General features: G+C 46.8%; 1 protein-coding gene across 1 annotated transcript in view; it reads left to right on the top strand.

Annotated features, from left to right (window-relative positions):
• Window positions 1–23,592, top strand: part of LOC137430386 (uncharacterized) — a 96,943-nt gene that overhangs the window by 18,954 nt on the left and 54,397 nt on the right. Inside the window, 2 exon segments of the mRNA XM_078781080.1 lie at window positions 3,196–3,330; window positions 3,464–4,825. Coding sequence (XP_078637206.1) covers window positions 3,196–3,330; window positions 3,464–4,825 — 1,497 coding nt within the window.

The following is a 23,592-nucleotide window of genomic DNA, read 5'->3' as shown; positions in this document are numbered from 1 at the left end:
GGGTACTTCTGCTAGTTCATAATAATCAAACAAGATTGACATATGACGTCATAATTATCATTTAAAAATTCTAGAGGTGGAAGCGCTCCGATGGTGAAAATTTCGTGTCTATCACCCTAACAGTTGCACATCAATTTTTTTTCATACTGATCAGATCAAGCATTGTACTTGTCAGATTATGACGTCATAATGAAGGCACCAATGACATCATCATTTACATATATTATTCCCCATGGGGAGTACTTCACAATGAGAATTGTTTAAATTTTTTCCATTGAGCGGCTTCGGAGATATAGAAGTGTAACGTTTTTCCATACCACGTGACCGATAACGACATAGTTATGAATAAAACAAAATCTACAGGTGGAGGCGCTCCTATGGTAAAATTTGGTGCCAATCGGACCAACGGTTGCCGAGAGAATTAATTTTTAAAATGCAGACAAGCATGCATGCGACTCGTACGCACGTATGCCACACGTACGCAAACAAATGCCGAACCCTGCTTTTCGCTTCGTGAGCGCAGGGTAATATCCTTGATACAAGGGTTAGAAAAGCAGCAACCACCTTTCAGGACAGGACACTGTTGGTTAAATTCGGAACTACAAAAGCACTCCGTGGAGAGCATACCTGCGCCAGGCTGAACAGTTTGTTTTGTATCCCACTGATGGGCCAGATCTGGATTCGGACCTGAAACAAAATCTCATCACCTTGTTCTTGTCACCTAACCAACTTGTCCACAACTTGTCCACAAAGCGCAGGCCATTGGATGCTGGTACACATGACAAAATCTGTAACCGTTTGGATAGGTGTGGCATTTCCGACAACTGACAAAGTTTACATTAGGAAAAACTAGAACAGCAATCGGAAGAGCACATTCCTCCGTCAGGCTGAACAGTTTGTTTTGTATCCCACTGATAGGTCTGGCTCCAAATCCGGCCTGAACCAAAATCTAATCGGCTTGTTCTTGTCACCTTACCAACTCATCCACCTAGTTTTGTCATAATTAATCCAAAACTATTTGAAACATCATGCTGCAAATCGTTTTTGACCGTATCTCTCAATGGAGATGAATCACTTCAAATTTAAACATTCTCGGATTCTGATTCCGATCCTCACCAAAATGGAATTGATTAGTCCTCGTCACCCAACCAACCTGCCCACCAAATTTCGTCCAAGTCCATCCATAACTTTTTGAGATATCGTGCCTATCACTCGTGCCTTATATCGTGACATATATCGGTTTTAGCTGATCACTAAATGGTGAAAAATCATGTAAAGAGTTATCTGATCTGGATCCGGATTTGAATCTTCACTAATATTTAATAATTTCGTCCTTGTCACATACTCAAACTCTCCACCAATGTCTTCCAAATTAGTCCACAACTTTTTGAGATATTGTTATGAAAATTAGGGGTAGAGGAATATCTAGATCCAGGTAGATCTGCATCGGTAGGTGTCTGGCTGTCGTGATAGCGAATCTAGATGTAATAAGTTCTGTAGCCCGAATGTCGGATTAAGCTTTTATCTTTGTCCCTGTTACGAGGGGGCGGGGCATGCTAATTAGTACAGGGATTATGGGTAAAATTCCCTTTTGTGTCGTTCCCTCTGTGAGCATCCCAGTGTCCCTTATGGCAATACATCCTATTGACACTTAGATAGGCCTTTAGTGCACACACTAATTAAATTCCCCCCCTTACAATGACTGACCGAAAAAAACCAACAGGCAGTGGCCGCGCAGTACACCACCATGGCAACAAACATCATGCCAGGCAGGCTGGGAGCCACGCCCAGGAGAACGTGTGATTGGTCGGGGAAGGGACAAAAAGCTTCCCCGTGATTGGGGGGGTAAGAAAGGTAAAGGAGTGGCACACTGATTGGCCACCGACCGTTGACACCTTGGCCAATCAGTGCGGAAGGCGCAAAACCACTACTTAGAAGCAGGTTGCTGATTGAAGGACAAGCGCTGGTGATGTCAGAAGGCACGAAAGACCACCAAGAAACGAGGCACTGGTTGGGAGAGAGGAGGGCTGACATCACACAGCGAGTGACAAAACGACTCGCTCGCCGGCATTTTGTTTCTCTCTTCCCTTGGCCTCTTGCTCCTGACTGTCCTGCTTCGGACCTGGTGGAGGATCGAGCAGTTCGAAAGACGGTGGAGAGAAGGAATGCCGTCGATTCTCTTCCTTGTGTTGGTGTGCGAATGATGAGCGAAGCTTGCGTTGGAGCGCTGACGAGCGGGCGCGCCAAGGGCCGCTCCGTGCCAAAGACCAGGCAGTTTGCGCCAACCGGAGCTGCGTCGGACGACGCGCTCGAGCCATACGATCCCTGACACTGCCAGATGGAGATAAGCTCGCATCCACAAACACACGACGCGACATTTATTTTATTCTTTCTCCCTTTGTCTCGTATTTGAAATCTGTGTGGGGATGTCCCAATTTAGAATGAGTTTCTTCCGTCGTGTTTCCTTTGTATCGGGTTCCGTGTAATAAACCTGTTTATTTTCGTACATTTTACCTCCATGTTCGTTTGAGTTATTAATTTGCAGGTTGAAGACGCTGGCGTGCGCGGGCCATGAGGTAAGAGCTCGCCGCTTCTTCCTCTTCCTTCTTCCTCCCATGCTTGCATAGTCAAATCCGCAATTGATCGTCGCCTCGGAGTTAAAGCTCGTTCAGGCTATCCGCGATCCCACGGTCTTAACCGAGGGTATTCGCACGACAATATTCTGTTCACAAACAGATGAAGGCAGGCAAACAGGGAGGAAAACAACCTCCGCCCACCTTTGGTGGCAGAGGTAAAGATATGTCATAAAAAAACATGACAAATCCGGTTTGGAAAACTTGGCAATAATCAGGTAGCAATGGCTACAGCAGATTCGACCGACACTTGGAAAAATCCGGAAGTCAACTGGAAAAGTCACAAAATAACGGTGCAGATTATACACAACAGTTTACGGTAATACAGAGTGTAATACATGGGGAAAAACTTACCATTGATGAAATGGTTGCTACACACACCAGCTCATACATACTTCTCGTTGTAAACACCTCGGTTCTTCTCCAGTAATGGTGGCAGCATTACGGAGCCTTGTTCTTGCACAGGAAGTGACATCATTGCATACGACCTATTAACATGGTTTATATTTGGCAGGTTTTAAACTCCATGTCCTGCAAAAGACTGACACTGAATTGTATACAGGTGATGTTTATCCTGCAAATATGGAATCTAAACGACACAATGATTCATTTGTCTCAGAAGCTTCAACACATGCTTCTAGAAAGGAAGATTCATATGTTCATGTGACAAATGCCAGTCCTAACTGTTCTGCAACTGGTGAGCAGAAACCTATAAAATGAATATTTAATCTTTTGAATTCAGAATATATAAAATTTTCGAAATCTTTAAATATTTAGCATTTTCAGTTTGATAAAAAATGAAAAATGACTTGTTTTTCATTGTTTTGTAGAACAATCAAGAAGTCCAATTGGACAAATAAGGTCCAGGTGCAGTGTGGCAGTGAAGCTGTCTTGTTTGAAGAAACAATCCCAAGTACAAGTCTCACGACCTTTAACATCGAAGTGCATGTCTGGTCCTTGCAACACAAAGATTAATACGGAATTAAACAAACACAGAACAGTTCTCGAAAGCCAAATGCGTTTTAAGTGTAACATTTGCAGTGTAGATTTTACTTCTTCGAGTAACGTCAAAATACACATGACTTCCCACACTGGAGAGCGCCCGCACAAGTGCTCGATATGTGATAAGGATTTCTCTAAAAAAGCCACATTGAACATGCATATGAGGATCCATATAGGACAGTGTCCTTATACATGCTCCAGATGTAATAAGGGTTTCTTTCAAAAGTGTGATTTGAACAGGCATATGAGGATCCATACAGGAGAGCGTCCTTACAAATGCTCCATATGTAATAAGAGTTTCCCTCGAAAGGGCAATTTGAAATTGCATATGAGGATCCATACAGGAGAGCGTCCTCACAAATGCTCCAGATGTAATAAGGGTTTCTTTCAAAAGTGCGATTTGAACAGGCATATGAGGATCCATACAGGAGAGCGTCCTTACAAATGCTCCATATGTAATAAGAGTTTCCCTCGAAAGGGCAATTTGAAATTGCATATGAGGATCCATACAGGAGAGCGTCCTCACAAATGCTCCAGATGTAATAAGGGTTTCTTTCAAAAGTGTGATTTGAACAGGCATATGAGGATCCATACAGGAAAGCGTCCTTACAAATGTTCCAGATGTAATGAGAGTTTCCCTCGAAAGGATACTTTGAAATTGCATATGATGATCCATACAGGAGAGCGTCCTTACAAATGCTCCAGATGTAATAAGGGTGTCTTTCAAAAGTGTGATTTGAACAAGCATATGAGGATCCATAATGGAGAGCGCCTGCACAAGTGCTCTAGATGTAATAAGAGTTTCTCTAAAAAAGGCAATTTGAATCGGCATATGAGAATGCATGCAGGAGAGCATCCTTACAAATGCTCCATATGTGATTAAGGTTTCTCTCAAAAGGACAATTTGAAATTGCATGTGAGGATCCATACAGGAGAGCGTCCTTACAAATGCTCCAGATGTAATAAGAGTTTCTTTCAAAAGGGTGATTTGAACAGGCATATGAGGATCCATACAGGAGAGCGTCCTTACAATTGCTCTGTTTGTGATAAAGGCTTCTTTCAAAAGTGTGATTTGAACCAGCATATGAGGATCCATACAGGAGAGCGCCCACACAAGTGCTCTCGATGTAATAAGAGTTTCTCTAAAAAAGGCAATTTGAACAGGCATATGAGAATCCATACAGGAGAGTGTCCTTAGAAATGCTTCAGATGTAATAAGGGTTTCTCTCAAAAGGACAATTTGAAATTGCTGTGAGGATCCATACAGGAGAGCATTAAAAAATTCAAACACAGTAAATGACAGAAAAGACCAGCTGTTAAAAAATTTACTGGCAAGATTGTATTGTGAACTAAAGAAACAGAAACAGAATGTCACAAAACTCCTCCCTAGAAAAAGATGAACTAGAAAATTTGTGGAAGGATGCTTATTCTGAAAAGAGAAAATGAAAAAAAAAAAACAACAAGGAGGAATGGATCCAAAACTTGGAAAATAAGAAGCAACCTCGTGAGGATATTTCCCCCAGAATGATAATTCTCAAACAGAAAATTAGACAACACCTTCTAGAAATGCCGAGATTCAAAATCCCTGATGTGGATGGCATTCTAAATATCTGTGTGAAGCAACGAGATGCTCCCCACAATCATTACGCTTGAGCATTGGATGAGCTTATCCAAGGTGAAAAGGCAACGGATGAGTGGAACTCCAATCCTAATCTTCCCTCCTGAGTTTTGAGCAGGCATTTCACCATCTCAAGTTATCCCTCACCCATGTTAGTTATCCCTAACCCATCCCTAACCAGTTATCCCTAACCAAGGTTAGTTATCCCTAACCCAAGTCCCATGAGATGAGACATCCCTGCGCAGTCTTTCAATGTTCACTCATTAACCTGAAGCAACCCAATCATTGTACATATTTGTTCTCTTTCTCTTTCTCTTTCTCTTTCTCTTTCTCTTTCTTGTCCAATTGGACAAGGAGGTTGGGTTAATAATGTATTAACCCAACCCAACCAAGGAGGTTGGGTTGGGTTAATAACAATGATTGGGTTAATAATAATAATGCTAAGTTTTATGGGGCATGATAATAATGCATTTATATCGTTTTATGGCACATTTATATCCTCGACACACCTTTCAAATAAAATCCATTAAAATGAACAATATTCACACGAACCAACTTTTATTTCAAATAGGCAAACTAGAATAGTGACATGGAATTTTAATCTCGTGTTTGTGTTTTGAGCAATGCTTCAAAAATTTGTCGACTGGTTGCTTGGCGGATGTTTAGAGGGAGTGAATTCCAGGGAGTTGGAGCAGCTACTTCAAATGCGCAGTCACCTTAACAAGGAGTCAAGACTTTTGGGATAATGAGGAGGGATTGGGCTGTAGATCTCGAGGTGTGTGCTCGTAAATAAGTGGTGACCAGGTCCATGATGTAGGCCGGGTTCATGTTGTTTCGTCCAAAATAATTGAGTGGAAGGATCTTAAAAACGATTCTATTTTCAATGGAAAGCCAGTGGAGATTATTTTTTAGCGTTTTGAGTAAGACATGAGCAGTTATGATATCAAAATGCAATAATATCAAAAAATGAGCATTTTTGATATCAAAATGCAATAATATCAAAAAATGAGCAGTGATGATATCAAAATGCATTATATCAAAAAATGAGCAGCTATGATATCAAAATGCAATACTATCAAAAAAATGAGCATTTATGAAATCAAAATGCAATAATATCAAAAAATGAGCAGTTATGATATCAAAATGCAATAATATCAAAAAATGAGCAGTATATATATTGTAACGAATTTGAGAAGTGTAACGGTTTTGAAAAGTGTAACAATTTTGGAGGAAGTGTAACGAATGTGAAAAGTATGGTTTTGTTGTGTGTAACACCCTCGTAATGTAAATAATGGTCGCAGCCGTCCTAGTTAATTCCATGAAACTTACACACAGGCCACGATATATCTTTTTAAATAGTTTATTTCCTTATTCTATGTAGGGTAAATATGTGTTTCCCACTAGATTGACTGCATTGCATGAAACGAAATAAGCGTAGGCCCCTCCGATGATCCATGGCAGCTCAAGTGCCAGGGATTCCCCCACTTGAGCTTTCACAGCAACCGGTTATTGCAGTACTGAACTGCTGTGCAACGTGACGGCGCAGTACCTGCAGCTGCTGACCGGTTTTCGCCATTTGCGGCCATTACGAACAAGGGGAGTGGCTAGAGAAGACGGGTCGCCCCCCTCGTCATAGGGGGGAGGAGTAAGGCGGCCCCGCTCATCCAACCCAGAACAAGGGGTTTGGCTAAGAGAGGGCGGAGCGGGAACCCCCGAGAAATTGCGCGAAGGTTCGGTGAGAAAACCAATATAAGTCGCCGCGGGACGCACTCCACTCTCTTGCTCCTCTTGCTCCTCTTGCTCTTGCGTCCTCCAAGCTCTTGCTTTGACCCCGTCCTCTTGCTTGCTGTCCCTCGTTGTTGCTGGGGAGAAGGAAGACGCCTGAACGAGCAGGTGTGTGCGAGCCATCGTGCGACCAGCTGCGCTGCAGCTAAGGGGGTAGCTAAGGGGCCGCAGGCCACGAACAGGACGCGCCAGGCAGCAATCGACGCTGGACCCTCCATTGCCTCCCAAAAAAACAACCATCCATCCTCAAGCCATACCTGCCTGCAATATCCCCCGTGTAAGTGTGAACGTCGTCTGTCCTAATCGTTGTCCTGGGGTTAAGTAAATAGACTAGTATAAGCTAACGATGCACTGTGTATCTGCTCCTTCCATTCGCTGAATATAACCGATTGCTCTCGTTGCTCTGGCTTGTGAAAATACATAATAAATCCTGTTATTCCTCCGTACTCTGTCTTCTTCTCTCTTCCTTCTCTTTCGGTCGCTTTAGAGGTTTCCCGATTGACTATCTGTGGTGCGATCTGGTCAACGTTGGGGGAGTCGGGCCAATTGGGGATCCTGTAACGGTCGCGGTGGACCATCCGCTCGGCCCAAAGTAACATCTAAACCGCGTCCGTAACAATATATACCACCTTTAGAGGCCATTTTTCCCCGCAAGCGGGGGTTGGCCTTTTTCGGGAACCGTGGTTGTTGTTGTTTTTGGGTCCCCTTTTTGAAGCAATGTTTTACGGCCGGATGCCCTTCCTTACGCCAACCCTTTTTGCCGCCTTTAACGACAAACAGGGAATTACCAGTGAACTGGTCCTCAATTAGCCGACCTCGGAAGGATGACAGGCTGAGTCAACCCCCCTGGCGTTAATTCAGCGATCGACCGGGATTCGAACCCAGGATCCTCGGATCCTAAGCTGACACCCTAGCCGCTAGCCCAACACCAGCCCAACACCAACAAAAAATGAGCAGTGATGATATCAAAATGCAATGATATCAAAAAATGAGCAGTGATGATATCAAAATGCAATAATATACAAAAATGAGCATTTATGATATCAAAATGCAATAATATCAAAAAATGAGCAGTTGTGATATCAAAATGCAATAATATCAAAAAATGAACAGTTATGATATCAAAATGCATTATATCAAAAAATGAGCAGTGATGATATCAAAATTGCCAAATGCAATTTCAAGGTTGAGCTTGAAAGTGGTTGGATGTCAATGAAAGCTAGTCTGTTGGGAGCCGTTGGTGAGGTATGTGGATGGACAAAAGGACCACCGAGGCACTCGGAAACATGGTGGTGGGATGATGAAGTTGGAAAGAGGATTGACGAGAAGAGGAAGAAGTTCAAGGAGTGGCAGAAGGCAAAGGGTACGGGAGCAGAAACAGCAGAGCATGAAAGTTATAAGGCAGCCAGGAAGGCTGCAAAGAAAGAGGTAGCAAAGGCGCAGGAGGCATGTAGGAAAATGTTCGGAGAACGCTTGGATTCGGAAGAGGGTCAGAAAGCAGTATTCAGGATTGCAAAGCAGATAGCGAAAGAGAGGTGTGATGTGATGGGGGTGAGTTGCTTGAAGGATGAAGTGGGACAAATCGTTGTCGACCCAGATGGAATTAAAGGAAGATGGAAAAGATATATGGAAATGCTGTTGAATACAGAGAATGAATGGGATGGCAACATAGAGAGTAACCCAGTTTTAGGACCGGCAGAGAAGATAACTGAGAAGGAAGTTGAGGAAGCGATAAAAGCAATGAAGGGTAGAAAAGTGGGAGGGCCGACGGGAGTTGTGGGAGATATGTTGAAGGCAGCAGGAAATTGGGGTGTGAAGAGAATGACAGAGATCTGTAATCTGGTGGTGAAAGAAGGCCGCATTCCAGTGGATTGGGAACTGAGTACCCTCGTCCCTCTATACAAGGGGAAAGGTGACCCCCTGGAGTGTGGCTCGTACAGAGCGATAAAGTTATTGGAGCATGGAATGAAGGTATTGGAAAGGGTGTTGGAGAGGAGGATAAGGGAGAAAGTGAAGATCGATGAAATGCAGTTTGGATTCATGCCAGGAAGAGGAACGACAGACGCGCTTTTCATTGTGAGGCAGTTGCAGGAGAAGTACATGGAGAAGAGGAAGAAGTTGTTTCTTGGGTTTGTTGATCTGGAGAAAGCATTCGATCGGGTTCCACGCAAAGTATTGACATGGGCATTGAGGAAGTTAGGAGTGGAGCAATGGTTGATCAGAGTAGTGATGGCAATGTACAAAAGAGCACGCACAGCTGTAAGGACGAAGGACGGAAACAGTGGTGAGTTTGAGGTGAAGGTGGGAGTGCATCAGGGGTCGGTACTAAGTCCACTACTATTTGTAGCTGTGATGGAGGTGCTGGCTCAGAACGCAAAGGAGGGTTTACCGTGGGAGTTGTATGCAGATGATCTGGTGTTGATTGCGGAAAGTATGGATGGACTGAAGGAAAAGATGAACACGTGGAAGGAATGTATGGAGACAAAAGGTCTGAAGGTGAATATCGGAAAGACGAAGGTGATGGCAAGTGGTAAAGCATGTGGTGAGGTGGAAAGAACTGGGAAGTGGCCCTGTGCTGTGTGTCGGAAGGGTGTCGGAGTGAACTCCATTCAGTGTACAATGTGCGCTGAGTGGGTTCATCAAAAATGTAGTGGTCTGAGAGGGTCATTCACCAGTGTGGCAGCTACATTCAAATGTAAGGTGTGCACAGAGGGAGCTGCAGATGGAGGAAATGTTGAGTTGGATCTTGGAGACGGCGTGAAGCTGGAAGGTGTGAAAACATTTTGCTACCTCGGAGACATGCTGAATGGAGAAGGTGGATCAGACTCGGCAACGGTTGCTCGAGTGAGATGTGCATGGAAGAAGTTTCGGGAACTGAGTGGCGTGCTGATGATGAGGGGAGTGTCGTTGAAGCTGAACGGAAAGGTGTATGCTGCATGTGTGAGAAGTGTTATGATTTTTGGGAGCGAGACATGGGTAATGAACGTAGAGCAGCAACGAAGGTTGGAAAGGGTGGAAATGCGAATGGTTCGACGGATGTGCGGAGTATCGTTGAGAGAGAGGAAGACAAATGATGAATTGCGAAAGATGATGGGAATAGAGCCTGTGATTGATGCCGTGAAGAGGAACAGGTTGAGATGGTTTGGTCATGTATTGAGGAAGGATGAAAGTGACTGGTTGAGAAGAGTGATGGAAATGAATGTAGAAAGAAGTAGAAGACGGGGAAGACCGAGAAAGACTTGGCTGAAGATGGTGGAAGAAGAAATGCGGGCAAGGGGATTAACAAGGAGAGATGCAGAAAATAGGGCAAAATGGAGAAGATTGTCATGGGGACCGCAAGGCTAACCCCCGTTCTAGCAGGGAAAATGGCCTTTAAAATGCATGTTGTTGTTGTTTGTTGATGATATCAAAATGCAATAATATAAAAAAATGAGCAGTTATGATATCAAAATGCAATAATATCAAAAAATGAACAGTTATGATATCAAAATGCAATAATGTAAAAAAAATGAACAGTTATGATTTCAAAATGCAATAATATCTTAAAATGAACAGTTATGATATATCAAAATGCAATAATATAAAAAAATGAGCAGTGACAATATCAAAATGCAATAATATCAAAAAATGAAGTTATGATACATCAAAATGCAATAATATCAAAAAATGAGCAGTTATGATATCAAAATGCAATAATATCAAAAAATGAACAGTTATGATATCGAAATGCAATAAAATCAAAAAATGAACAGTTATGATATCAAAATGCAATAATATCAAAAAATGAACACTTATGATATCAAAATGCAATAATATCAAAAAATGAACAGTTATGATATCAAAATGCAATAATATCAAAAAATGAGCACTTATGATATCAAAATGCAATTACATAAAAAAAATGAACAGTTATGATATCAAAATGCAATAATATCCAAAAATGAGCAGTAATGATATCAAAATGCAATAATATTTTTAAAATGAGCAGTTATGACATCAAAATGCAATAATATAAAAAAATATGAACAGTTATGATATCAAAATGCAATAAAATCAAAAAATGAATAGTTATGATATTAAAATACAATTATATCAAAAAATGAACAGTTATGATCTCAAAATGCAATGATATCAAAAAATGTACAGTTATGATGTCAAAATGCAATAATATCAAAAAATGAACAGTTATGATATCAAAATGCAATAATATCAAAAAATGAACAGTTTTGATATCAAAATGCAATAACATCAAAAAATGAGCAGTTATGATATCAAAATGCAATAATATTAAAAAATGAATAGTTATGATATTAAAATGCAATAATATCAAAAAATGAGCAGTGATGATATTGTTGCGGTTTTCTCGCCGGCCTTCTCCCCTTATCAAGGGGGGATTAATCCACTTGTCTTTACTGGCCTGGCGCGAACCGAGACTTGCAACGTCCCTTCCGGACAGCGCAAAATAGGGTTTCGGGACCAAATTATCGCTCGTACCTAAGTAGTTGCGCTGCCCCTGCCCTGGAAGCGAGGAAACAAGCCTCGCACAAACCACGTGAGGTTGGAGTACGCCGGGCGGTTTGCGTACAGGTGATCCGCGCAGTTATAATTAATGGACCCCGATTTAAGCGATCTTATTCGTGCCACGCTTAGTCAATGATGAAACCACAAAGACGATCGAATCAAGAAGAAAGAACAGATTGGTTTAATTAGTACTATGCGTATATACAGCTCAAGGATGAAGAGACACAGAGAAATCCTTATACAGTCTTAATTATCCCAAAGACAACGGGCCCGTCTCACACTCACACGGGGTATTGCAGATGGGCAGGTGTTCCCCAGCGCGTCCAAAGATGGTCCTCGTCCAGCTCTCCACGGTCCCCGGCACGTCCGCGAACTTTTCACACTGTGCCTTTGCACAATTTCGGGGCTGGGTCGTGTGGCTCCACTAGCAGGTCTACCTAGCTGTGCCCCTCTGCCACTGAAGTCGCCACCCGAGCTTACCTTGCTCCTTGCGACTACCTAAATTGGGGAAGGCCCCTCCTGGCTCTCTCACCCCCTGATGCCCTCCTCAGCATTGGGCTACCCGGGTCCTTCTCCTGGATCCTCGGGCCCCGTTGAACACGACTCACGACTCTAACTGGCTCTCAGAGCCTACCTGCGGCCTCACCTGGCCGACAGACTACCAGTGGCAGAGTGCCCCAATAACCATACGCACCAACAAAGCCCACACGCCCAGCCATTCCACATACTCATGCACCCAACCAAGCACTTCTTGCTACTTCCCGCACCACAGGTGTCAATATCCAAACAATTTACCTAGGCCCTCTACCTGACTTTAAACTACCCACCCCGGGTATTCGTGAAGGGGTCCATCTCCCCCCCCCCCCCCCCATTCACTCCTTCGCACCATGCATTCCACACCTTTTACTTCACACCAATTATTCCTCTCACACACCAACTCTCTTGCACACCTCTTGTGCTCACACACCTGTTCCCCACTTGCACACCATGCAGGTCAATTCACACCCCTCAAACACAATTCCATTTGACCTCAATACACCACTTCTGGTTAGTCCCAACCAATTCCTCATTTGCTCAAGCTCAATACACACAGTGATTCTCATCCAATTCCTCATTTGCTCAAGCTCAATACACATAGTGATTCTCATTCACACAGCATCATCTAACTTGCTGCTTTTCCCCTAAAACTCGTGCTTCTCTGTCTTCCCTTACACTAAGTGCTTCCCTCGTCATTAACATCCACCTAAACGAACTACGTCCCCTCTACCTGTACAAATGTCCCTACTTAAATCTCATGTCCTCTACTGTCATTTACTAAATCCCTATCAATTAACCTAGCCCGCCCTTGGCTAGCTTCGGTGCCCCATGGAGGTAACCATTGCTGGCACCGCCATGAGCATGTCACTGCCATCCCCCTAATCTAATGCTCATGAGCCCCAACATGTGAGGAATGGCGAAACCACCACTCCACCACGCCGGGTACCATTTCCCAACACTATCACTATCCGTCCACTGCACTCGAGCCTCTCGGTGCGGAAATACATCTTCACAGCTCGGCTTCGAAAAGCCGAGTGATGCATGCGGGTGGTTGGTTGCCTGTAGGTTGGGTCCGTCCGGCATTTTTGATTCAGGGGAGGAGGCATGCTTGGGCCAAGGTTCAAGGCGCCATCCCTGCGTGGAGCCTTTCGGTCCCATGCACGATGGCCAAAACCGCCCACGGTCGGAGCACCGCAGCCGCCAGGGGGCGTGGCCCCGACCTCTCCTTCCTCCCCTCGAACCGTGCCGATCGCCTTTACCGCCAAGGCACGGCACCGACCATACAGGGCAGGGGCCGGCACGAATCGTGCACGGCGCTCCTTGCGAGACCGCAGCGGCATCGATCCCCGCCGGTCCCCACAGCACACAAAGCACCACCACGCAATGAGGGCTCGCGTCGGCTATACGTCGCGCTAAATGCTACCCCGGTCTGCGTCGATGCTCGGGCCGCGTTCTCACCCCACGCGACCCGTTCCTCACTCGCACAACGCGGCGCTCCAGCGCCTCTCATACACTCCCTTACCACACACTTTTCCTTCACACACTCCCTTACCGCACACTTCCCTGTTACACACTCCGTAACACAATCGGCCATCGCACACCCTCGCATACACCCCTCCGTTACGTACTCCGTAACGTCCACGGGTGTGCACTCTCCTGGTACACACCCAATCACATGCTCTAGTGTGCACTCCTGCACACTCTCTACAACACGCTCCGGTGTGCACTCGCTCTCACTCTTGGCCATCGCATACTCTGTTTCACACTTTTCTCCAACACACTCTTCCCACTCACATTCGCGCTCCGGCGCACACTTCTCTCTCACACGCGCGCCACTCGCTCGCGTACACTGCACAAAGGACCTTCCACGAGCGCCCGGGCTACGCCTCGATCCCAAGCGCGCCAACGATCCTTTCCCGCCATACACACTCCTGCTCACCTTAAGGACCTTCTTCCGTGGCAGCACCACCTGCAAACCTTCATTGGGGTTAGCAAGCCCGACATCACGGTGCAAACACAGACTTTGCACGGATTCCATTTTTTCCCTCGATGCTATTTCCTCTATTTCTGCCGTCTCTTCGGCCCCAATTGTTCCTTCAATTTGAATTATTTCTTTTTCTTCATCTAGCTCGACGACCGCCGGCACCCAAAATTTCATCTTCCAATTCGACCTTCCCCGGCGCTCCCGACATTTCTTTATCCAATTTGACGGCCGTCGGCTTTTCTACACCCCGAGTCGTGATTTCTACACCCTCGGTCCATGTAGCCGCGCCCTGCTCCACCTCGCTCTCCCCGCGTTCCAAGCACCGCGTTACCTCGTCGCGTACCACCGCGACCTTATCGCTCGACCTGCGCCCAATGTCCTCCCCTGCCTTATTCCTATTCCTATCCATTCGATCCAACGTTTGTTAATTTCCTGTCTTGACACTCCCACGATCGCTAAGAGTTGCATTATGAATGATTGCATGTCCAAACTCACTTGCGCAGCGGGCGCGGCCCTCGTCGCCACGTGCGAGGTGCCGCCATTTTCTTTTCCAACTGCCGCACCCTTTTCAGCTTCCACTACTACCAACTGTCCCACTCGTTCCTGGGTCGTTAATTTTTCATTTTCTACCCTCACTGGCATTCGATCGCTTTGGCTAGCCATGGCATGAATTTAATTTTTGGATCTTAAAAACTAAATTTCGGTCGCTCGTAATTTGAGTGCGTTAAGCGCACTTCGGGTCCAATCCCAAACTCCTGACACCAAATGTTGCAGCCAATATGTAAAATTGGTGTTCAAAATTTTGTCGAAATTTTTTGGTCCCAGGTTCCAAATCCCACTCCTGACACCAAATGTTGCGGTTCTCTCGCCGGCCTTCTCCCCTTATCAAGGGGGGATTAATCCCCTTGTCTTTACTGGCCTGGCACGAACTGAGACTTGCAACGTCCCTTCCGGACAGCGACAAAGAGGGTTTTGGGACCAAATTCTCGCTCGTACCTAAGTACTCGCGCTGCCCTGGAAGCGAGGAAACAAGCCTCGCACTAACCACGTGAGGTTGGAGTACGCCGAGCGGTTTGCGTACACGTGATCCGTGCAATTATAATTAATGGACCCCGATTTAAGCGATCTTATTCGTGCCACGCTTAGTCAATGATGAAACCACAAAGACGATTGAATCAAGAAGAAAGAACAGATTGGTTTAATTAGTACTACACGTATATACAGCTCAAGGTTGAAGAGACACAGAGAAATCCTTATACAGTCTTAATTATCCCAAAGACGACGGGCCCGTCTGACACACTCACACGGGGATTGCAGATGTGCAGGATGATGTTCAGGCCAAATGCGTCGGCTTGGTCGTCCAGGAACGGCACCGTCCGGCTCTCCTCGGTCACAGCATGTCCCGCGATGATGGAGGTAGGCGAAGACAAGGCCACGCCGCGCGTCTCTCAAGCAAGGGTGATATATCGGGGCGAACGGCAGGGACGGCGTTTATGGCAAAGGGCGGTTACGCAGCTTTGTTCACTCGCTTGGCTGAACCACGCAAGTTGTTTATAAACGCCCTGGCTGCGCCCACGTATCTCCAGCGATAGTCAAGTTCATACGGTGCGAGTGATGCAGATCCTCTTCAAGTCCTCTTTGCCGCACGTCCCCTCTGCCAGTCCTTCCCTCTGCAAGTCCTGTTGAGGGCTTTGCGCATCGGTTTTATTGCCAACCCTCTTAGCCCGATCGAATGTTCCAACCATGCTCTGTGACGCAGTGCTGCAGCCACACGCTGTGAGCCCTGATTGGTGGCTCATTCTTACCGTCGCGGGGACCTGCACCCCCGCGACGGTAAGACCTTGCTCGCCCAGCTCTCTCTGGGCTCTGTCCCCCAAATATTCCTACAGGTCGCACAAGATCAGCCTGCAACCCTCTTATGGTTAAACTGCCAAAATCAAGACTCTCTGCTCACCTTCACTCCTTCATTCCTCTTTTCTCCCGCCTCTGGAACAAACTCCCTCACTCCCTTCAATCCCACTCCTCCCTCCAGGTCTTTAAAACGGCTGTTCACCACCATCTCTTATCTTCCCCAATCCAAAACCTTGATCTTTTCTACCCCCGCTAATTTCACCCCAAAGCCACTTTTTAGGTGACTTTTGACTTCTTTCCTGGAAGTCCTTGGTGGCCTTACGTTTTGTACCTATCCTGCCTCCCCCCAGGCCCTCTCCCTCCCACACATCTCCCGATGTCCCTGCTCTCAAATGTTGTGTTTGTGTGCTTCCTCCCCTTCTCTCCCCATCTTGTCGACCGCTCCCCATTTTATATAGTTTGTTTGCTTGTTTGTCTGATTTGTTTGTTTGATAAATGTTAGCTCTTTCACGAGCCTCGACTCTGTATACAAAAAAAAAAAAAAACCGTCATCGCCTCTGACACTCTGCCTCGACTCCGCCCCGACCTCAACGCCGGCCCCACCCTTTTAGGCCTACCTCGTGTTAACTCGACTAGTGAGCGAGCAAAGGGCAGCAAAATGGATTGCGCCTACCAAGGTAGGATGGTTTGCCGGAGTAGGACCTATTCTCCTGTCTTTACACAACGCAGGATTAACATTGGAACGGGCCTACTCTCACATATACTAAGACGTAACTACACTACAAATGAGGCTACATGTTGCTTGTGTGACTATCTATGAGGGGCAAACCTTTTTGTTGTATGTTTTACCTCCAAATAATTTGGCTGGATTTTCATCATAAAAGGCATGGTGTTGTCAATGATGCGGTACACCACAACTCACTTGTGTAGACTGCTCATCAAAGTATACTTGTGGGTCATGAGTGCCAGAACATCCACCACTGATGTTCGAATTCCATTTTCATTCAGAATGTCCTGTCTATTTTAAAAAGGCACACAATTCACAAACCTCCAAGCAGGGTTAGGAAGAAGACTATTAGATTTTGAGCACAGCCAAAGGGTGTGTTTATTAAGTCTCTATGTTATACATTGCGTGACGGTCGTTCTTTGGATTCAGGTTTTTTGATTGTTTTGTGATGTGTGTGGAGGCAATGGTTGAACCAAACATTTTACTCTGAAGTTTATTCAGTCTGCTATCAAAGCTTATCTGTTCGTTTTGCTTTTGAAAACAGAAGTAAACATTTTCACATTATGTTCTTATAAAGAAAAATATGGTCAATTATAGAGTCTTTTCAGATCTAGAACAGTCTTTTGTCTGGCTACACTACAGCTAGCCGTGGTTTTCTGTTGTATCTTCACTGCGGTAGGGCAAAGTCTGTGCAGTGGTGTGTTGCATTGTGCCATTCACAAAAGTACAATTAAGTTTCTTTGGTTATGGTTGTTTCAAATAAATATCCTAACTGAGTTTGCCTTTTGTTCATTCATTTCATTTCGTATGCCGCTGATGCAGTGCCCTTCTGTAGGTTAGGGAAGGAATTTATCATTTGTTCAAGGTGCCGGCGATAACTCGCCTACTCTTTAGAAAGGACATTATGGGATCTTTAACGTCCACTTGCTAATGCCGACAGACAGGACGGCCAGTTTTACCTGCTTCCAAGGAACTGCCGATGAGACACCAGGATGGAGGTTTATAGCTGGGTCACAATTCAAATCCAGGCTAGATGGTTGAGACAGGGCGAGAGTGCAAAGCTCAAGATTTAGTCCAACCCTTCATCTTTTATCACTTGCATGGAAATATAATTTCAGTATTCCTTTGAACGAACTACCTCCATAAGGCTACATTTACTCATCTTACTATAATTCACCAAATGTCCGTCTGTCCGTTCAAAGGTACCGCAAAAACGGCTGAACCGATCGCAACGATATTTTGGGTGGGTATTCCTGGGACCCCTTGGAGTAAAATAGGCTCTATTGTTTTTCCAATTTTCCAGTTTTTCCAAACACAATGGAATAATATTGTTATGAATTTTGGTAGAGCAACATCTAGAGCGAGGTAGATCTGATAGGTAGGTATTCGACTGTCGTGACAGGGACTCTACATGTAATAAGTTCTTGATGTTTAGGCGTTTGTCGGGGTAATATGTATGATTGTGGATCTACCTGGAGATTCGGGTGTTAAATAGTGAGGGATTAAAGGTAACGCCCCTGTGAGTTTCACCTAGTAGTCAAACCTTTGTCCATTATGGCACTCCAAACCACATAAACATTAGTTAGGTCCTTAGCACAACATTAAATAATTCCTTTCCCTGACAATGACTTCGGAACAAACGGACAGGAAACCAGGCCAAAACCACCGCCACAATTGGCCGCCACCGTTTACACCTCCAAGGCCTACAAACCTCGCCTGGCACGTGTTATAACACAAGGACCGCGGGGGTCGGGGACGGGAGAGTGGAGTGATGCCGCAGAGGGCATGACCTGGGCGAGCCGGTGAGTTGGGAGGCTTTTTATTGGCTGAGGAGTGCGCCAATGTGACGTCATCGGCCAGAGATATTAGCGACGGTCGGACGCCTTTTGGCACGGAGAGTTGGCACAAAGAGTTGGCACGGAGAGTTGGCACAAAGAGTTGGCACTCAGCAGTCGGCAGTCAGGAGTTGGCACTGAGAGTTGGCACTGAGGAGTTGGCACTGAGGAGTTGGCAGCTGGCACTTGGCAGTTGGCTGCCAGCACTCCCGCGCCAGCACTCCCGCAGAGAGTCGAGTCAAGTGGAGTCGTTTGCTTTGTGCAGCCCTGCGTGGGACCTTTGGAGCAAGGGAGCTCGTGGTGTGGGTGTGCCGTTGAACCGACGAGGCCTGGTGGTGCTCGGGGCCGTGGAACTTGGAGCGAGGCGTGCCGCGGGACGAAAGGAGCCGGGTGTTGGACGGCGGCCATCAAGACGACAAGGACGAGATAAGGCCGTACCCGCGAATACACTTTGCATAAAACTAAAAGACGTGTTATTTTCGTATTCATCTCCCTCGTATTGTGTTTGGAATCTGTTGTGCGTGGGATCCCAATTTAGGCTTATTAGAGTTATTAGTATTACCAGCGCGTGCTTTTTTCACTGTTATTACTTTTCAATAATAAATCCTTATATTATTTTCTGTATATATCTGAACGCAGTTTCCTGGGTGTTTCATTTTAATAGATAAGGCTGTGGAGCTTGCTGTGTCCGCCATTCCGCGCGTTTAACTTTGTGTTGATTTGGAATCCGCCATTGAGTTTTCGCCTCGGGAGTGTAAAGCCTCGTAATCGGCCATCCGCAACTGTGGTGTTAATCGCGGTTGCGTAACAAGTGGTGTCAGGAGTGGGATTCGAACCCACGCCTCCAAAGGAGACTGCGAGACATCGACACGGTCGGTCGTGCATTGCGCCCGACGTTCGAACGCAAAATTTTTATAGTCGAGGCGGAGAAATTTAATAATCAATTGGGCATACGGAGCGCGATATCGCGTCTTCGTCAAATTTAAATTGTGTTACTGGAATTAAAAGAAATACGCGCATGGGAAACAATCTTCCGGAAGGCGGATGTCGGAGATGGATGAAATGGAGGTACGCAGCGAGGCCTCCGTCAGCGTCGGGCGTGAGCCGGAAATAGGGGAATTAGATGTCGAGGTGAGCCTTGGAACCTCCCCCGTCCCGAGCACCAACTTATCCCCCTCCCCCACCGGGGAGTCGGGAGCAGTAGGAACGGCCCCGACAACCGACCAGATGTTGGGTCAATTGCTTCGAAAAATGGAAGGGATGGAAAATAACATTAAAAAAAATATGGGAGACATGAACGCACAGAGTGAGCGAGCCAGTCGGGAATTGAATGACAAAATTGAAGGGATGGAAAAGAACAGTGAGCGATTGGGAAAGCAGATGGGAGACATGAACGCACAGGGTGAGCGAAACCTTGTATAAATTCGGGGAATAAATGATAAAATTGACGGGCTGGAAAATAAAATGGAGTCGCAGGGGAAGGAATGGAGGGAAGGACTGAAGGACATGAGTGACCAAATTAATGGATTGAAAGGGGAAATGAATGCTCAGAACGAGCAATTGGAGAACAAAATTAATGCCCAAACAAAAAACATGGAGGGGCAAATGGGTAGATTAGAGGAGGGTTTGAAAGAACAGATCAAAGGGATGGACAGCAAAATTGAGGGATTGGAGGGAAAAGTGAATGAACAAATGAAAGAGAGGAATGAAAAATTGGAAGGAAATTTGGAATGTGAGAGTTGGAATGGGGAATGTTTCCCACATTCTGGCCTGGTTGTTTATCGGGACCGTGTGGATGTCACAACACCCCAACCGGGGGATGAATTTGGAATTGTGCAGCACCAGGGCGGTGGTGCGGAGCAAGAGGGGGTAGAGTTTTTGGGGGTCTGTGCAATGGAGCCGGACCAGGTATTTATTGGGGATATTGATCAAAGCCTGGTGGGGCCAGGAATGATTTGTGGAAATGATGAGGATGAGGATGATTCGATCCAGCGGCTGGAGACCTGTGACAGTCCCATGGAGGTAGAGCTTGTCCAGGCCCAAAGGAGTCTGGGGGAAGAGGTGAGTTGGTCCAAGGAGGTGGTTGGAATGACCGAGGGGACGCTCACCGTACACTGCTATTTGGAAACAGAGGCTCCAAAATTGGACAACCATTTGGGGGAGTGTGTTGGCTCCGGGCTGGATTTGGATCTTGGAGGATCGGGAGATAGAGCTTCTGGAGATTTGGTCCCTGTAGGGAATTTGGATCAACTGCAGGGAGGGGCAGAACAACCGGTGGTAGAGGTTGTTCCCTGCAGCTGCGGTTTGGCAGTGGGAATGAAAATTTGTAAAATAAAATTTAAAATAAAATTACAATGGGAACTTGATTTGGAGCAGCCATGGTTGGGATTGGTCCCCGGGCTGCGGGATCTGGACATGGAGAGGTCATGGGTGATGGCCTCGGGCAAAAGTTGCCCCTTTCAAAATTTGGGTATGCCAGCCAGCTGGGGGGCTGTGATGGCGAGATTTGGACGTGGGGTCCAGCCTTGGGTGTCGAGGTACGACCTGGGTCCCACGGGGGGTCTGGTGGAGTGTGGCGTCCCTTGTCCGTCGGGGCGCCGTCCGAGCTGGTGGCTCGGGCCGGCAGGGTCACCGGACCCTGGTGGGGGTTAAGACCCCCAGAGGGGTCCGAGGTGGTTTCTCAAGCCTGGGTTGGCATTTATTGAGGACCACTAGGGGGAGGTGTTGTGGGTCGCGCTTTGGTGGTGGCACCGCAGATGGCCAGCTTGGGCCTGATGTAGTGATCACCCGGGCATGCGACCTGACACCCTCTCCCTGAGACTTTGGGACAACTGGCATGTGATGACCTGCCATGCCGTGTTGGTCGATGGACGCGGGTCAAACCGAATGGACAGGGATGGAGATAGCCTGCCGGACAACCATTGGGGCATCTGTGGAACATGATGGTGTGAGTGACCTTCCACAGATGCTCCGTTATGATTTATGGACTCTCGGGTTGGGAAGAGAGCCATGGGGATGTGAATCGGGAGATGTGTAACGAGCCGAGCATATGGGCCATGCTCGGCTGGCATGTGTATGGCAAAGCATCCTTCTTTGGTGAGGTTAGTGAAATGTGACAAATGGTTGGCATGGGTAATCTGTGGGTTAGATGCAAATTTAAGGGTGGATTTTGAAATGTCATGATTGACACTGTACAGTGACGCCATTATTGATCCAGGTGTGCAGACCAAAGTGTTGGAGGCTGTGATGAAATTAATAGGGTAGCAAGACACAGCTTTCAACTGGTTGCGGGGGCAACTGTGCTGATATTTGGGACGCGGGATGATGGGGATGTAGTTGTGTAGCCTGGGGGTCAACGTGGTGCTGTGCGTGTCCGAGGTGTGTGGACCATGTCTTCTGGGTGGGTCTCCTGGTGGAGCATGGCTGTTGACTGGACCTTGGTGTGGTCAAGTGTGGGTGAGCACTGGGGGGCTGCAGTTCTGTAGTCGGACTGGGGGATGATGGGGAGGTGCAGGGGACGTGGCTGTAGGGATGCCACGCACTGCGACCGTGCCCCCCAGGGCCGAGGATGTGTGTGCGGTAGTGTGTGTTGTGGCAGCAAGTGCTCACCACATTGGCCAGCTGGGGCTGCTGCAGCTGTGTTCCTCGCAGGGGGGCCGAAAGATGGATGGTGGGTCGCGCCCTTATGGACACTCATGGGCCATGTTGGCGTTTTGACTGCTCACCTTGTCCCGGTGACCCTTGCACGGTAGAGGTGCAGAGCTGTCGTGGCCACAGGTAGTTGTGTCGCGAGGATCACGTTGGATGCGGATCCACATACCTGCCAGTGTAGTGGGGACAAAAGAGAAATTTGGGAGTATTTGGTAGGCCCAATGTGAAATTTTGGGATTTTGAGGGTGGATGACACTCTTGAACCCGACCAACCTGCAACTACCTGCACTTGAGGTGAGTGTTTTAAGGAGTACTGTCCCAGGCTTCAGGACTTGCTTTGGGAAATTGGGGACATGTAATTTGGAGTTGGGAGGCGGGTGAGAGTGATGACATGGCCGGTGAGGGGATGGAATGGGAGCCACACAGTGTCTTGTGGGTGGCGTATGTTTTTGTGTTGTGGTTCTGTGTTTTGATGTGGTTGTGAGAATGGAACCTGGAGAGTGAGTGATGATTATTGGAGATAATGAAGGGTGATAATTGTGCTTTTTGGAAATGTGCTAATGGAAATGTGTAAGGATTCAATGATTCGAACTGTGAATGGGATTTCACATTGGCAGGTCATGGCAAGCCTTGTAACACCTTTTACACCAAGAATTGTACTGAATTGTGCTGAGTTGTGTGGAGAATTGAATGGCAGCGGGGGAGGAAGTGTGTTTTGGGGTCTTGTGGGTGGGGAAGGTGTGTGTGTCCGCAGGTACAGAGCAAGCTCTGAAGAGCGATGCCTGCGGGCCCCCCTCTGCGGCAATTACCCCTGGCAGCCGGTGGTAACTGGAAATTGGAGCTCGTCGGTGGAGGGTCTGGTTGGGCGCCGCGGGGTGAGGAAGTCCCCCGGCGACCCGTGTTGCTGCGCGGAAGCAGGAGGCAAAGGAGCCTGGTGTGTGTGGAGACCCTCACCGGCGAGGTAACGGCGGAAAGGGGCTGTTGGGCTGTCACGGGGCCAAGAGGTAAAGGGGGGGGGGGCAATGAACTTGTAAGTCGGTTGACTTGTTTTTGGGACTGCGGGCACCACAGCCTGATGCGCCCCCACCATCTTTTTGTGCGGTACCTCCCCGCTGCCTAGTTGAGGAATGCACACACATGCGAATGACATCAATGCCATGGTCCTGCAGGGGGGGTGTATTGAGAAGAACCTTATTGATTTTTGAAATGCCTTGATGACCTATGGAATGAGAATGAGTGGTTAAGGGGTTGTGTTGTACGAAGGTGGGCGAAATCCACCGAGCCATGTCACTCACCTGTAACATCTGGACAGGGCCCGTGGAAATTTAGGGGGATGCATTGGGGATGGCCCCGCAGGTAAGGTTGTGTCTTGTGGCATCCACCGGGGGACGCGGTCTGTAGATTGGGGTCGGTACAAATGTTTATAGAGTTTTTGGAATTTTCTGGTT

The sequence above is a fragment of the Myxine glutinosa genome, chromosome 6 (assembly GCF_964187855.1).
Source record: "Myxine glutinosa chromosome 6, kmMyxGlut1.1, whole genome shotgun sequence".
Classification (NCBI taxonomy): Eukaryota; Metazoa; Chordata; class Myxini; order Myxiniformes; family Myxinidae; genus Myxine; species Myxine glutinosa.
The sequence above is the reverse complement of the archived record's forward strand: the minus strand, read 5'-3'. Positions and strand labels throughout refer to the sequence as shown.